At 36.7% G+C, this 15,449-nt stretch overlaps 1 protein-coding gene across 1 annotated transcript; it reads right to left on the minus strand.

The window, feature by feature from the left end:
* Nucleotides 1-2,133: 2,133 nt before the first annotated feature.
* Nucleotides 2,134-14,156, minus strand: LOC126188142 (60S ribosomal protein L14). Its single transcript, XM_049929638.1, has 4 exons — nt 14,066-14,156; nt 13,719-13,820; nt 2,535-2,729; nt 2,134-2,364 (listed from the first exon to the last, which is right to left on the minus strand). Exons 1-4 carry the CDS (start codon nt 14,066-14,068, stop codon nt 2,173-2,175), a joined length of 492 nt encoding a protein of 163 aa, XP_049785595.1. The 5' UTR covers nt 14,069-14,156; the 3' UTR covers nt 2,134-2,172.
* Nucleotides 14,157-15,449: the final 1,293 nt, after the last annotated feature.

A 15,449-nucleotide genomic window follows, 5' to 3' on the forward strand; every position in this document is an offset into this window, starting at 1 on the left:
AAATTACTATCTGATGGAAAATCTGTCTGGCTGAGGCAGATTGACAGAAACTGAAACAGACCACCTTCAGAGTTATTATGAACTGGCCATTAGATGAAGTGAACCTCTGAATTATGTTATAGCAATGAGAAAAGCTGTATATAGGCCACCTACCTTCCTATGTTATCCACAGATGACCACACTGTTCAAATGTGTGAAATCTTATGGGACTTAACTGCTAAGGTCTATTACACAAAATACCCAAAATTCTAAATTAACTAGTCAAAATGACCTAAGTTTGGTATCCAAATTTTCAGAAATCCTCTTTTTAGGCCCAACAATAACAAACAAGGAGTGATTTATGAGAGGTTTTTCCTATAGTTAGATATCATACACTACTAGCCTCATATAGAGCAAGAACACTTGTTTCCTTAATTTAGGAATTTTTGAAATTTGATAATTTTCATTTTTTGTTAAGTTACGGGTTAGCTATTTCAGGTGCAACTGAATTTAAAAATATGATTTTTGCAGTTTGTACACCTATATGATTGCAATGTACTGTGAGAATTCCAACAATGATATCTGACTGGACAAAGATATGAATTTTTGAAAGTGAGGAGATAATTCACATTACAGCTGATCTTACAGCTGTTGCATTTTCATGTGTGATATTGGAGGAATATAATCAATTATTAGTGAACTGAGGTACTGAATTATATAAAAGTGGAAACATCAATGAAATTAACATTTATATTATTTTGAGATACTTAAATATTTTTAATTACTATCCTTCAAGATGCGACTGTTCCTAAACCTGGTGGTGAATGTTAAGAAGAATTATTTCTTCAGACAGCTTCTGTGATATAAGACCTCCCAGTTAAGATAAGTTCAAGCACTGAAAGTTTCCCTAAAACATTTTTCAGTGGTATCCAAACTTTGTCTCTAGTAGATTTCGTGTTGTAACTTAACCCAATGCAGAGATATTCATATTTTAGCTAATGTGTCTAAACTGAAACATCATCGCAAGCTTACAAACGAAATGTCCACCATTCAGTCAAGGTGGAAGGTAAAAATTTATTTAAAAACTGTTTTGAACATCTCAATTATAGGAATATCACATATAAAAAAATTAAAGTATTAAAAAATGGTCAAGCAACCAACTTAATTTTTATTGGACCACTTCATTTGGATTGACCCTAATCTTCATTTGCAGTTTCCCACAAGTTTTATTTTTCAGAATTCAGATACAAATATTTCCTGAAGTTTATAAAGCATTGTTCTAATTTTCAATGGTCCATACGTACATAGTAGACCTAAGTGTTATTGCAGAGTCAACTAAATTATAGAACAAATAACATTATCAGGAAAAAATTATAAAAATTGAAATGTAAGATGTGATTTTTTTTATCCTTGTAATATACATAATAGGTGGAATTAAATAGGTCTCTTACCTTAGCCATCTTGTCATGCATATCTGGTAAAATTTTGGTCTCCTTCAAATGTGTAACATTTGATTAGCATCACATTCTTTGTAATTTTTATAATAACCCTAAATAGGTTCAAAAATATTTAAAATACTTCTAATTTGTTTAGAAAGTGTGCTACATTACCCAGTATCTACAAAAATCTGTAAAACATATGCACTGTTAACAGTGCCTGAAAGAAATTGGTGTTCATTTTTACATAATATTGAGCCAGAAAAGTACCCTGTATATTTCAAGTGTAATAAGTATGACGAATTTGCACACTCCACTGGTTCAATTTAACCTGTTTCAAATTTTGCACAATGTACGTTTCTTTGCATTATCTCACCAACAAACACATCAAAAGAGTTGCACTCTAATAGTGTAAAATAATCACATGGAGCAAAAAAGGAGTACCTGCAGACCTCGTTGACCAAATGTACAAACTACTTTGATGCTGCTAACTGCAGGAAATTTTTACCTTTATACACCCCAAACTTGTGGCATCTCCATACAAAATGAAAAATGAAGTCACCTGCCAATTTCATAGCTTAGACAATTTGGTGACAAACCACATAACACTTTCTCCTGCCAAATTTACTTTATGCATAAAGCAAACACCCCCCCCCCCCCCCCCCCACACACACACACACACAGACAGACAGACTTCACAAGTAAAAAGTATAACAAGTACATAATTTATAAATTTTATTTTCTCAGACTTTATACATTATTTCTTGGGCGCTGGCTTGGACTTTGGTTTCTTCTCTTTCTTGGCATCCTTTGATTTTTTCTTACCATACAGGGTTCCTGCACGAGTTGCCTTCTTCTTGAGCTTGTAATATGCTAAGCTACGGACCTTGTTTCTAAGTTGTTTTGCTTTACGCAACTTGAAGCGATCGAAGTCTGTCATTGCAACTCTCTGGAAATGAAGCCTCTTTTTAGAGAATGTTAATGGACAAAACTTACATATTACATCAGATTCAAGATTCAGTAAATAATTGGCTTCATTTATCGATCAGCCGGCAATTCCTATCAAATTGGTTCATCATTATCACAAAAATGTTACAACCACCAGGGATTAATATTTACCTTTTGCTTGGCTTCCAATTTCTTCGCCCACAAACTTTCCTTCCATTTTTCATCAACTTTTCCATCAAGCCATGCCTTCCTCACAACCCTACTGCGAGCAGTAAATGGAAACTTGACCCTAAACTTAGTTAGGTGTAGCTGTGTCAATCTTATCTCACCTCGAGGCACACCAGTTACTGGTCCATCAATTAAAGCCTGAAAGATATACTAGTGCTTTAGATACATCAAATTTTAACACTATAATTTAGTGTGTTTGAGTACATGGTCAGTAATGAGTTGGCTTCATTTATCGATCAGCCGGCAATTCCTATCATGTATGTTCATCATTCCATGTGATCCATAATTGTAGCACAAATTACTTTAAATTGCAATCAAGCTCAATAAATGTACATTAAAAGATATGCATTAAAAATTACACTACAGCCATTCTGGAAAACACACAGGGTCAACAGAAACATCCGATCTCACGCGTCGGCTTTGACCCGTGACGTAAGGGTGTTGTGGTGTGTGACGTCATAACGGCGCGGAGTTTGGTTTGTGAGTGTGGCGTGTTTGTAGATGTTGCCTCGTTGACGTTACCTTAGTAGGAGTTTTAGGGCCTGTAATATATAGTTTACCTTTTTACTGTACTTTTTGTTTTAACGTCGTCTATGAGGCTTTTATCAGTTTGCCATTAGATTGTTCAATATTTATGGTCTATATGTTATGTCTAATGAATCAATATTGGTTTTTTCTTTTTTTTATCTTTTGATTGACCTACACATTGATCTGTAGCGTAGCCCTGAATACGAGGTTAGGTTGGGAGGTTTTTTTTGGCCGGGGCGGGGGGGGGACCCTGCCTGGTCTTGAGTACCACTTGTTTATTATTATCTTTGTTTGCTATCAATGTTAGCAGATTGTTCTTGTGAAACCTTTGTGTGTGTTGTTTTTCTATGTGTTTTCGTCTTTGTGATACGTATGCAACGTTTTTATATCCGCCATATTGGAATTGTCGTTTATGGCAGTTTCCGCCATATTTGTGACATCATGGGTCAAAGCCGACGGGTTAGATCGGATGCTTCTGTATTTCCAACACACACTACCAGATTTGTAACAATGACACAGACAGTACAAAAACAAGTTTGTAAAAATTTTTAAACCATAAGACAAAAATACCATTGATGGTTCAATATTCCACCTTGTGTCTAATTTCACCACAACTATTTCCAATTGCATCAGGCACTTTTGTACAATGCTTAATCTCCACATTTATATTCTACACTTTGAGACTACATTTAAAATGATATACAAAATTTCCAAGTTTTCACTTATTGTACACTTTTCAGTAAAAATTACAGAAATATCCATAAGAAATTTCACAAATGATTACAAGCAAGCAATGTAAACATACCTTATCAGAAATGGACAAAACCAAGTGCCAAATTAAAATGGACATTGAATCCCATACATTCTTATGAAAGTAGGACTGTTGTAAATGTGTTTCTATTACCACATGTACAGGTTTATTAACAGTTGTAACAGTTACAAACTGACAAAGTCACCTATTCAAATCAGACTAAGCCAACACTTAATAAGAAAAAATTTAAATGCATAAACCCCCATATTTCTTAAGAAATGGTTGTCAAAATTTACGTTTTCTGAGGCAGTGTAAAAATATGAGAAGCAATTTTTAGGAACATAACTGAAGTCTTTCTACTGGAGCCATTAGATAAGTTGTTACTCGCAGCATAAAACAAGACTTCAATGACTGCCTCCATTCTCATCACGGACCAATTTGTACTTATACCCGCGTCGGTGAAACATTGCACTTGACAGTTCACTTTTTGTCTAGTTAGGTTGGCTATACTGTAATAGTGATGTTGCAACAGCAACCTCTATACACACAGATGATACAGTTTTCCGTCCCGTCTCGTAAATGCAAGCGATTGAGCAGTTACAGTGTATATAAAAACTCGCTTTTAGTTGTACTACAATGACAGGAAGTAAACAATTGTATAACAATGCACACCATTTCGATAACGGAGCAAAGAAATACAAAAACAAGCATCTGACGACTGGTACTTTAAAATCAATAACGTACGTAGTTTACAAAATAAATAATAACCGAGATTGCAATAAATAACCAATATTAGTAGTTTGTCACTCACCAATTTACAGCAATAATGGCGCAATTCCATCCAGCTCACCATCGTCCGATTCATTGCCAAAACTGTCTTCATCGTCATCATCAGCAAGACAAATCATTAATTGTTCATGGCCACTGATAATGCCTTCTATTGTCTGTGCTGTTTGTATAACCTTCTCGACATGCTCTACTTTTTTTCTCCATAGGGCTGCATCCACAGTCACAAGAGCTTCACGCAACAGCTTTTCCACTTCTGTTATTGTAAAGGACTTCTTGTTGTTCCTTACATACATTTTTACATCACTCCATATTAACTCAATAGGGTTGAAATGGCAGTGATATGGTGGCAGCCTTATTACAGCATGACTCTACTCCTTGGCAATTTCGTCTACTACATATGTAGGTGTTGCAGGATTATTTTCTTTAACAAGAGAATATAATAGAACTTTTGTCATAATCATATCCGCTGCAATATTTCGAGCCTGTAACCACTGCACCATAACTTCTTTCCGATCATTTGTGGTTGGGGCTTAATTCTGTATCACCGAATGATATGGAGCATTGTCCATTACAATTGTTGTAGGGACAGGAAATTGTTTTAAAAGGTTCCTGAACCGCTCAACAAATCATGTGTGATCCATATCTTCATGGTAATCACCGGTCTTTTTTTATCTAAAAACTAAAAGCGCGTCAGGGACAAAACCACTGGAGGAGCCTGCATGGACCACAATTAATCTAGCTCCTTTTCCTGTCAGCTGATGGCCTCTAATGCTGGATGCGTTATCCATCCAGCATTTACCGACAGCTTCCCCGGCATTAACCCACGTTTCGTCTAGCCAAATTATGGAATTAATGTCTCTGCCCACAATTTTGTGCAAGAAAATGCTATGAGCGGTAACAATGTGCCCTCTCTAACAGTACTTTGCGTCTGTCTAGCGTTTTGTAACAGAAACCCATATTTTAGCACAATTTTTTGTGATGTTTTACCACCCCTGAAGAGTTCACTTCCTTTAAAAGAGACTAATAACTTAGCTACAGTCGGATACTCTTTTCTGCTGTAGCAAGCATAAACATGCCTACGAATTGCATCAGTCTGGAAAGAATCTAAATCTGTGATAGGACTAGGCTGCTTTTTCTTCTTTGCCGGGGTTGTTAAAAATGTATTATTTGATCCAGACAGCTCGGAATCATAATGGCTCACTTCAGTATCTTCCAAGTTTTGTACTAATACTCCCTTACTATGGTTCTTGCACTAATTCCAAGAGTTTTCGACGTACGTTCCACCACTTCATCGGCAGGAATTGATGGCTGTCCATGAATGCTAATGTAGTTTTTCTCCTGTTCGTAAAACTCACGAGTTCTGCGTAGTAACGCCAGTGCCCGGCTGTTTAGTGACACCCCTCGACGCAAAGGATTGTCACTATGTGAACGGAAGTCTTCTCAGTGGCATTTTCCAAGTATGTAAACTCACAACGTAACAAAAGTCACAACAATATAGCACACAGTACAACAAAAACACGCGGAAAACAACATACAATTCACGTTGTATACACATTCACTAAACAAAGCCAGCAACGCGGGAACTTTGACGTCACAGCACGTAACAGCAGTGCTCACTGCGCTGCGATTGGCTGGCGCCCCACGCTGAACGCCTATCGTTCTTCACTTGTTACTCTGTTACGCTGCCAACTTCATACGTAAACGTCAAGTGGAATGTTTCGGCGGCCCTGGTATAGCCCCAACGACAATGATGGAGATAGTCACAAAAAAAAAAAAAGCTCAGGTTGCATCCATATTTGATGGGCAAACAACCTGAGAACTTTATCCATTTCTTAAGAATCACTCTACAATTTCTGAAAGTTAGTCTAAATGTGAGATCACATGGATTGCTGTGTGCCTTTAGTACACAAAAATTAACAATTCATAGGTATAACTTATGTAACAGAGGACACCCTTCTCTTGCATTTCCTGTTTATGCAATATGCACCAAACTACTTTGAGACTTATGCATTAAATATACCAAAATGCGTAATATAGTGTGAAGTAAACATCTGGTGAAAACAACCTTCCTTTCACTTCCCTGGCATCAACAACCAACCCAATTATCACAATCCCACCTAACCTACACTTCATGATGTACTAGCTGTTGCAACTGCCAAGATGCAAGCCCACTATCACACTACACCCTTTCGAAGTTGTTTCTAGTGAGGTTCAAGCACCATCCATGAATCATGTGGTTAGCTGAAACTTTGGACCCTTAATGTTAAAAAACCTATGTATTGAACCAGTAAACGCTACGTATCTATTCTGACCCTTGACATCAAAACAGTGGACACACACCACTCAAAATACGACGTGGCCACAAGAATGATTTTATATTAATATTTGTTGGCTGAACCAACTGAAACTTTCCAAGATATCTGCTACACAACCTTCAGACCAAAAAAATGTAGACTCATAACATTGTTTAAGTTCTGTTCTATATCTGGAGGTGGATGATGATACACAGAAGTTGTCAGAGCAAACATCTGCTAATGGCAGGTCAAACTACACAAAAGCATTCATACGAAGGGTAGCAAATGAAGTGGGGGAAAAAAAACCACAGCAAAACTAAATTGATACAAGGGTGATAACAGATCAATAGCATCAGTGATGTATGTAACACTTTTGGATCACCAAGTTGAAGCAATAAAGACTTGCAAGCAGAAAGTGCTCTTGTACCAAGAAATACTTACCAAACTCTTCTATTGTCATCACAAATTACTCTTAATGGATCACATAGTTTTATTTTTCACAATGCCTCAGTTATAACTGCCAATCACTTCCACTCAGCTTCTTGGAATACTGGCACCAGCTATTTCTCACGACAGTACTCTTCTTGTCACCTGCCCCACCCCACTCTTGTTGCGACAACTTTTCTGCCCACAAACAAGGTAGCCAGTGCGTGCCTGGCTGTTTTACTGAATACAATGTGTGACTGCTCATGTTCTGATTGTTTTCTGTCACATTCTCAGCAAGCTTTTCTACATATGTTAAGTAAAATTCTTTTTTTTATTTTTAATATTAGAGATCATAACAGCTCACATTCTGAATGTTTTTACCAGGTAGAGCCCATCAAAACTTTATATTTTTAGAAGTTTGCAAGAATTTGACGAGAATGAAAGAAAAAGTGCCAATTCAATTATCCCAACATTTTGAGGAAATCAATTCAGACTTGAGTGAGAAAGGAATAAATTCAGACCTCAATTCTGAAACTGAAGGTAGTGAAGGGGAAGACCAAGATGGTCTGAAGATTTTTATGCTGAGAAGGATAATAAAGTTATGAAATGATTCATATCAAGTTTGCTGAAATCTTCAAAAATTAAAAGAACGCAGTGAAAAAATTTCCCTGATCTAAGAATAGTAAGAGATTCTATATCTCTAATGTATGTATTTTTATAAGTTTTCTATGTAAAAACAACTGACGAAATTCTAAGAGACTAATTCAAAAATAAATATTGAAATAGGATTGAAAAACAGATGAATGGCAAATGGGGAAAAGTTATGCTGAAAGGATGGGAAATAACACCTTAGAGCAGCCACAAGTTCTCAAAGGTTTCTACTAATTTCTGAAAACCCTTCAATTTAGTGAAAGCACAACCCAATAGGAAAGAACGGAGCTTGATAAACTTGCTGCCATTTTTCATAGCTGTGTTCAAAATATAAAACAACCTTACAGAATGAACAAACTTACTGTTGAAATTTTGCACCCATTCCATGGACACTGCCATATATGGGATTAAAATGTATGCACTGTCTAATGCAAACCCATATTATTGTGGAAATTTGGAGGTATGTCAGTAAATAAACACTAGCCCCATAAGAAGTTGCTAAGCGTCTTCTTGAGAACAGTCAATACAAACAAATTTAATTGCCAGTAATTGAAGACTTTAAATAAAAAAGGCTATAAGTGATAATATGGAATTTTAAGTTTTGTGTAAAATGGGATGTACATTCAAAGCCCAATAACATATAAAAGGTTATAACTGTCACAGATGGAAATATAGTACCCAATGCAAGAAACAGATGGCACACACTTAAAACATGAATGGCAATTTTGAGCCTTACCCCTCAGCATTAAATAAAATAGCAGAGGCAGCAGAAACTAAAGCTTGAGAGGAAAGAAACAACAAATTAAAAGGCCCTACAGTACAGTTGCTGAAATGAGGAAAAATGGAGAAGATGAATACGCAAGTTCAAGCAGTAAAGGTATTCAAACAAAAGCCTTATTACTGATTGCTAAACTACTCCAATACCTGGACAGGGTGTTTATTCTTGTTCATTTTGCATTTAATCAACAATAAGCTATAACTAAATTGTGTTGATTGTGACAAAGGAAAAGAAAAGCTCTTGGCATATAGTGCACAGGATTCTACATCTACATCCAACCACCTTCATAATAATTCTCTATTATTCCAACCTTGTACAGTGTGCAGAAAAAACGAATACCTGTATCTTTCGGTGTGAGATGTGAATTACCTTAGTTTATTAGGGTGATCATTTCTCCCTCTGTAGATCAGCTTAAATAAAATAATTTTACTTTCGGAGGAGAAAGTCTGTGATCGAAATTTCTTGAGAAGATTCCAGTGCAACAAAAAACACCTTTGTTTTAATGATGTCCACTCCAAATTCAGTACCATTTCAATGACATTCTCTGCTCTATTTTGCGTAATACAAAACATGCTAAAAACTTCTTCGGACTTTCTCGACGTACTCCGTAAATCCTATCCGGTAAAGATCCAACACTGCAGTAGTATTCTAAAAGAGGGCAGACAAGCATAGTGTCCTTGTTTCACACTGTGTGCATGCATGTTCAAATGCAAGAACTTCAGCAAAAACAAAAAGTCAATCTGAAAATTTTTATGCCCTGGGAGATATTGAAAAGCAATGGAGTTACTTGATGGATTGATGCAAAGTATCAAGTGTTGAAGATTTCATGGCACCTATGATAACCCTTCACAGAGGGCAAGGTGATGGTGAAGGTTTGTTAAAATGTTCTCAGTAACTCAGAAGAAAATCCTGTTTCCAACTGAAAATGACCTTACCATGTGCAAGGAGACTAGTGGTAATAAAATGCAACACAGAAAATTCAGTGTCGCAATAGAAAATCAAGTGTACAGCACGTTTTCCAAGAGAGGGATCACTATAGCAGTTGCAAAACTGGAAAAGAATAGCTCTGACCCCCAACGATCTTAATATACATTAAATGTTCAACACCTTCAAGAACATCAACAGCGACTCATACTGTTTTCATTATTATACTTAAGAAGCATTTCCCTGACCTCTCTTTCCACCATACTCATTCAGTTACATGCGATGACTAACCCGCAAAGATTCTCATTAACGCACTTGACAAATAGGAACTGCCAGCTCAACTGAGGTTACAGCAAGGCAATGTTGAAAAAGATATGACTATAATGAAGCAGGACCAGAATGAATCCCATAAACCTAGTAGTGTTAGTCATACAGCATCCACTGATTTGTAAGTGCTGTTCATAGAGTCAAATATTTTACCCCTGATATCTTGCAGTTTACAATTTCAGTGTGCTTATTGCTATAACTGACACATACATGACCCTCTGGCATCAAGGTTTGACAGGGCATAGTGCAAATTAAATTGCTTCACATTTGTTTAAAACTTTTACAAACAGCACACCTTTAGATAAGAAACCTGAATCTTGAGTGATGACAGCTATGGACAAAACAAAAACAGTCATTCGGTTTCTCTGGATGTATCTAATTATAACCAATGTCTTTCAAGGAATAAACCCAAGTACCCTGAATGAGGTCATTCCTTAAGCTGCAACATGGATTTTGCCCTGACTGACTTACATATCCAGAAAGCAGCAGATTGTAATTAAAAACACAGTGAAACTAATCATTTCAAAAGTACAGTGCCTATTGTTGGACAAATGTATGCCTCACATATTTAAGACCAGCAGAAGCTTATATTAAATTGAGACATGGGACAGTATCACTATTTTAAGAAAAGGTGAGTACAGGAATCAAGAAAATGTTAACTACCTACCGTGGATGTTACAACCTACATCTCTAAAGAGAAGATTTGACTGACATAATGCAAAACCTGGCAATGATCACTTAGTTTTACCAAAGTGTTACAATTAAACTTGTTTATGAACAAAAAAAATTTTGCTACATTTGTTTGTCCTCTTTACTATCTTTTGCTGAGAACTGAACTACAGCAATTTCCACTTCCAGCAAGTTTTTCACACATTTGTAAGTACCTTTGGAAACTAGATCCATACTAGGCTTGACTGATTTCAAACACATTAATACTGCAATTACAGCCATTAATTATCTGAAATACTTTAAATTCATTTCATTTTTCTCAAATTCATGATCCTGCATGTAGAACCTTTTTTTAATTCAAGTCGAACTGGTACACACCTATGCCCCTGGATACATACCTTACACCAAAAGTTGTTATACTTTTAAGATTATGAGAAAAGGTGCAATTCCTATAGATTTTTTTCCTGAGAAGAAAAGAGCTGTAAGCTTTCCAATATTTGGCCACCAGAAACTGGGGTCAACGGAAGCATCCAATTCCACCCATCTGTTTTGATCCACGATGCAAGGGTGTTGGGGTGCACGATGACATTACGACACGGAGTTTATGAGTTGGTTGTGTTTTTAGATGTCTTCTTGTGTGGTGCTTTGGTATCGTCAGCTGCAGTTGATCTACATAGGTCAAGGGAAGTGCCTCAATTCCTGTACATTTTTATTTTGGTTCATGATGTGTATTTTGGGATCGGGGTGAGTTCTTTTACTGTCATATTTAGCTTGTCCCCTCCCTAAAACAGCCAATTTCTCGCATTTGTCCCATTAGTTGGACAATTTTTGGAGGTAGATGTTATTGTCTTATTTATACGTATTTTCATGTTTGTTGCCATGTGGATGTAGTGACATCCTAGGCGCCATATTGGATACACTTAGAATAGCCATTTCAGCCATATTGATGACATCACGGGTCAAAGCTGACTGGAATTTGACACTTCTGTAATCCCAAATGTGACCAAAATAAACCAGTTTTTTGATAACAATGCACAATACAGGCAGCCAAAAAGTGGAAAGCCAGACAGTATTCTGGTACCAGAACAGGACAGCAGTTTCTATAGATTTTTTCAACCTCAAATATATCTGGAAAGAATACCCAGACAATGTAAGTAATGCTGAAAAAATATGAAAGACCCATTTTATGTTGATTTTTTGAAAATAATGTCCTTTAAACTACTGAAGGAACATGAATTCCACCATTTCTATGGCTCCAGTATCCACAACCTTCAACATAAAGCCCTCAAGAATGAAGCTGAGTGGGACATTCTCTGTTCCCTGCAGAGGGCGAAAGAGATCCACAACAATGATGTTTAGTATATACAGTCACTCTATATAAGGTAAGTTTGCAATAATTGTCAGCAATACATACTGCAAATAATCAGATTCAATTATATAAATAACACTAAATGTGCGTTTTACAATCGTTTTTATATATCAAATGTAAAAACAAAGTTGTGCAATACGTAGCCACCAATGTGACAGATATTGGTGTGACCGTTGGAAGGATGAACCTAGTTGCTCACACACCGTACCTCCCAGTTGTGAAATGAAGGTGAAATTACCAAATCCCAAGAAAGACTGATGCAATAGATTTTTCAAAATAAAGGTATCTGTTAAATAAGTACTGCACAATTAGAAACACATTTGTACTGTGGAGAAACATTTGGCTCAGGATATTTTCTTGGTGATGTGCACTGGGCATCCACCTAACCTATCTCACCATCTTCCTACAGTGAAAACCTAACGATACTAAAAGTAACACCCCAACCAAATTGGCCAATGAATGTGAAACCTGCCCTAAAACACCCAAGGCCTGCAATGAATACTGGCCTAACACTGAAAGTACATGAATGTGCATTGATATATATATACAACTATGCTTTGCTCCTTATACAGCTAGTACTCAAAATGCAGTCTTATCTACACAAGTCACAACATTACAATATTACAATATTCAATTCTAAAACTCAAGTTTCCATTAGCTGCATTTCCTTACAACTTTCAAATAGCAAAATGTCTCTTAGAACAACAAACATATTGCCGTCTCCTCAAACTATATAATTCCACATTAAGTAATCACACATTGGAAAACTACAACATTAAGTCCCAGCACCCAATATCCAATAGCTAATTTCCCTTTGTTGTACAATACACATACTCAAAAAGCACCACTGTCTGATATACAAAACAGTTTTTCAAAATATTAGAATCATTTAAAGTTTGATAAATATGGAGTGAACTTAGAAGTGGGGTCACTAGACTGTTCAATCTTATCACACCATTTAATCTATACTGACATTCTACAGTTGCACAAATTGTCAACCAAACTCAACTTCCAATGTACCATACTCCAAATGCACTACAGATCAGTCACCATGACCATTTTCTTTGGGGTGCACAAACCCAGCAGACAAATATCACAAACCCTAGATCATGGCATGAAGATTTATTTTAAACTGTAACAATTCTACTTCATAACTACCAATGCAGTGGTAAAATAAACACTGCAGCAAGACATGCAAAAGGCAAGCTTTCTTGCAATTACTTTAAACATTAGCAGTGTGTCTACAAAGTATGTCTCGCACAGTCAACAGCTTATTAAAAACTAACAACTAATATTTCTTGTCATTTACAGAAACAAAGTCCGAATCAGAGGTGTCATAGAAAATGTATCAAGTGGGTGGTCGAATGATACTAATAAAACATACTAACACGAATGCATTTGTTAAATTTGAGGTATCGTATCTAGGTACGAATTTACTCCCACAGTATCATGGAACACTTTTCGAAATTAACATGTGGTCAACCATACTGTAATTGGTCACAAGGGAAAATTTCACAATCAAGACGCTGTGTTCGTGATTCTAACCACCTTCGATGTTAGAGAAGCAAATAGACACTAATCTCTGTAGATCATATTTTTTAATGACCAAGAATGCACGTACCTTATTTTGATCAATGACGTCCACTATGGAACATAGTTTTCCTTTATGTGGCCCATCGGAGATGTAAGCCACTCTCCCCGTTTCCACAAACCTCTTGAAAGGCTAGAAGTAAAAGGTACATGATTAGAAATGCAGTATAACATCTTAAAACCGTTCATCGTGTCGAAAACAACACCATGTGGCACAAGCAAAATATTTAAACTCTTTATATGTTCGAGTTCAAAGTACGAAATTAAAGGTCATAATCATAAAACGACACAAATTTTAACGAAAACGTTTGATATTTTTACATATCTTCCTATATAATAAATTTTACAACAAAACAGAACGCCACAATTCCCACTCACCATCCCTACCGGAAGAGACGAGATTTAAATGAAAGACTCTCCTCTTCGACCGAGTCCAGTGATCCTTGGTCAAAGATGAGACATCCAAAGATATTCAAGACTGAAAGAAACCTTCGACCACAGTCGCGACACTTCGCCTCGATTTTGTTGCCTACAGCGTCAGCAGCGCCCCAAGCGGCTGGTAGGTTGAACTGTGAGTTCGGCGCAATCGTGAAAGCGAATTGTGATTGATTATTTTGATTTATACAATGGTTTTTACCATCGGGAGCGTTTGTAGCGCAATAAATTGCAGCAACAACAGGAATAAGACACCACAGCTGTCTCTTTTTAGGTTTCCTAAGGATGCTGAGAGGTATATACCATCATGTTACTAAACTGTATCGTCAGGATTCACTTGCAAACTATATGTGTATAAATGATGAATGTATCGTTTTAGGAGCAGAAAATGGCTTGTTAATAGCAGACGAGAAGACCTTATGAAGAAAGACCCAGTTTACCTGTATAATAATATTTCGAAGAAAACCAGTTCATGAACGCAGACAATAACAAACTCGTGTGGAATGCAGTACCCACACTGTTTGACATCCTAAATAAGCCACCTCAACTGACGATGAAGAGGAAACTGCCACAAAGATTCGACAGTCAATCTCAAGCTGCAAAACAGTCGTATGACACAGAAGCAGCCAGTTCAGTTCTCCATGTATCAGGGCCAGATTCGTGCGAAACGTCACCACAGACGTGCTTTGACGATAAAGTGGTTAGATTAAGTGCAGCTGTTCATGTCTTACAAAAGCGTGTGAAGTATCAGAATGTGCAGATCGAGCGAAACTATTACGGGACAAGGAAAGTGCCTACAGACAGATTGTTTGAAAATTATTCAAATATTTGGTTTTTCGTGAAATGTAATGTAATCAGCTCATTATAATGTTTTCAGCGTATTTCTGCAACTATTTGGCAGTTGCTTTACCCACATTGAATAATATAAAGATTAAGGTCGCACTTGTGGCAACAGGCAACAATGACACACACAGTAGGTCTACAGAACGATAAACGAGCTGTCGATCGCTTTTGCATGTAGAGGTACATGTCTGTGCTTCTTACATGTGGATCTGTGTGTTTGTATTCTTTTGATATCAACGTGGTAAGTTGCAATTCTGTCCAATGTCACAAGTGTTTCTTCACGAATGTGTTGTAGCTTGCCACTCTATTCATGGTTTTTGTCCATACTTGCGCTTATTTTAGAATCATTAATACAAACATATATGCCTTCCGATACTAAACAAACTCTTAGAGGCAAGAAAATAACTCGAATAATTCGGAAATTACGTAGGAAATGCATGTAAACAAACATTATGCTTACAACGCGTCTGACGTTCACCTTACC

This window comes from Schistocerca cancellata, chromosome 5, assembly GCF_023864275.1.
Source record: "Schistocerca cancellata isolate TAMUIC-IGC-003103 chromosome 5, iqSchCanc2.1, whole genome shotgun sequence".
Classification (NCBI taxonomy): domain Eukaryota; kingdom Metazoa; phylum Arthropoda; class Insecta; order Orthoptera; family Acrididae; genus Schistocerca; species Schistocerca cancellata.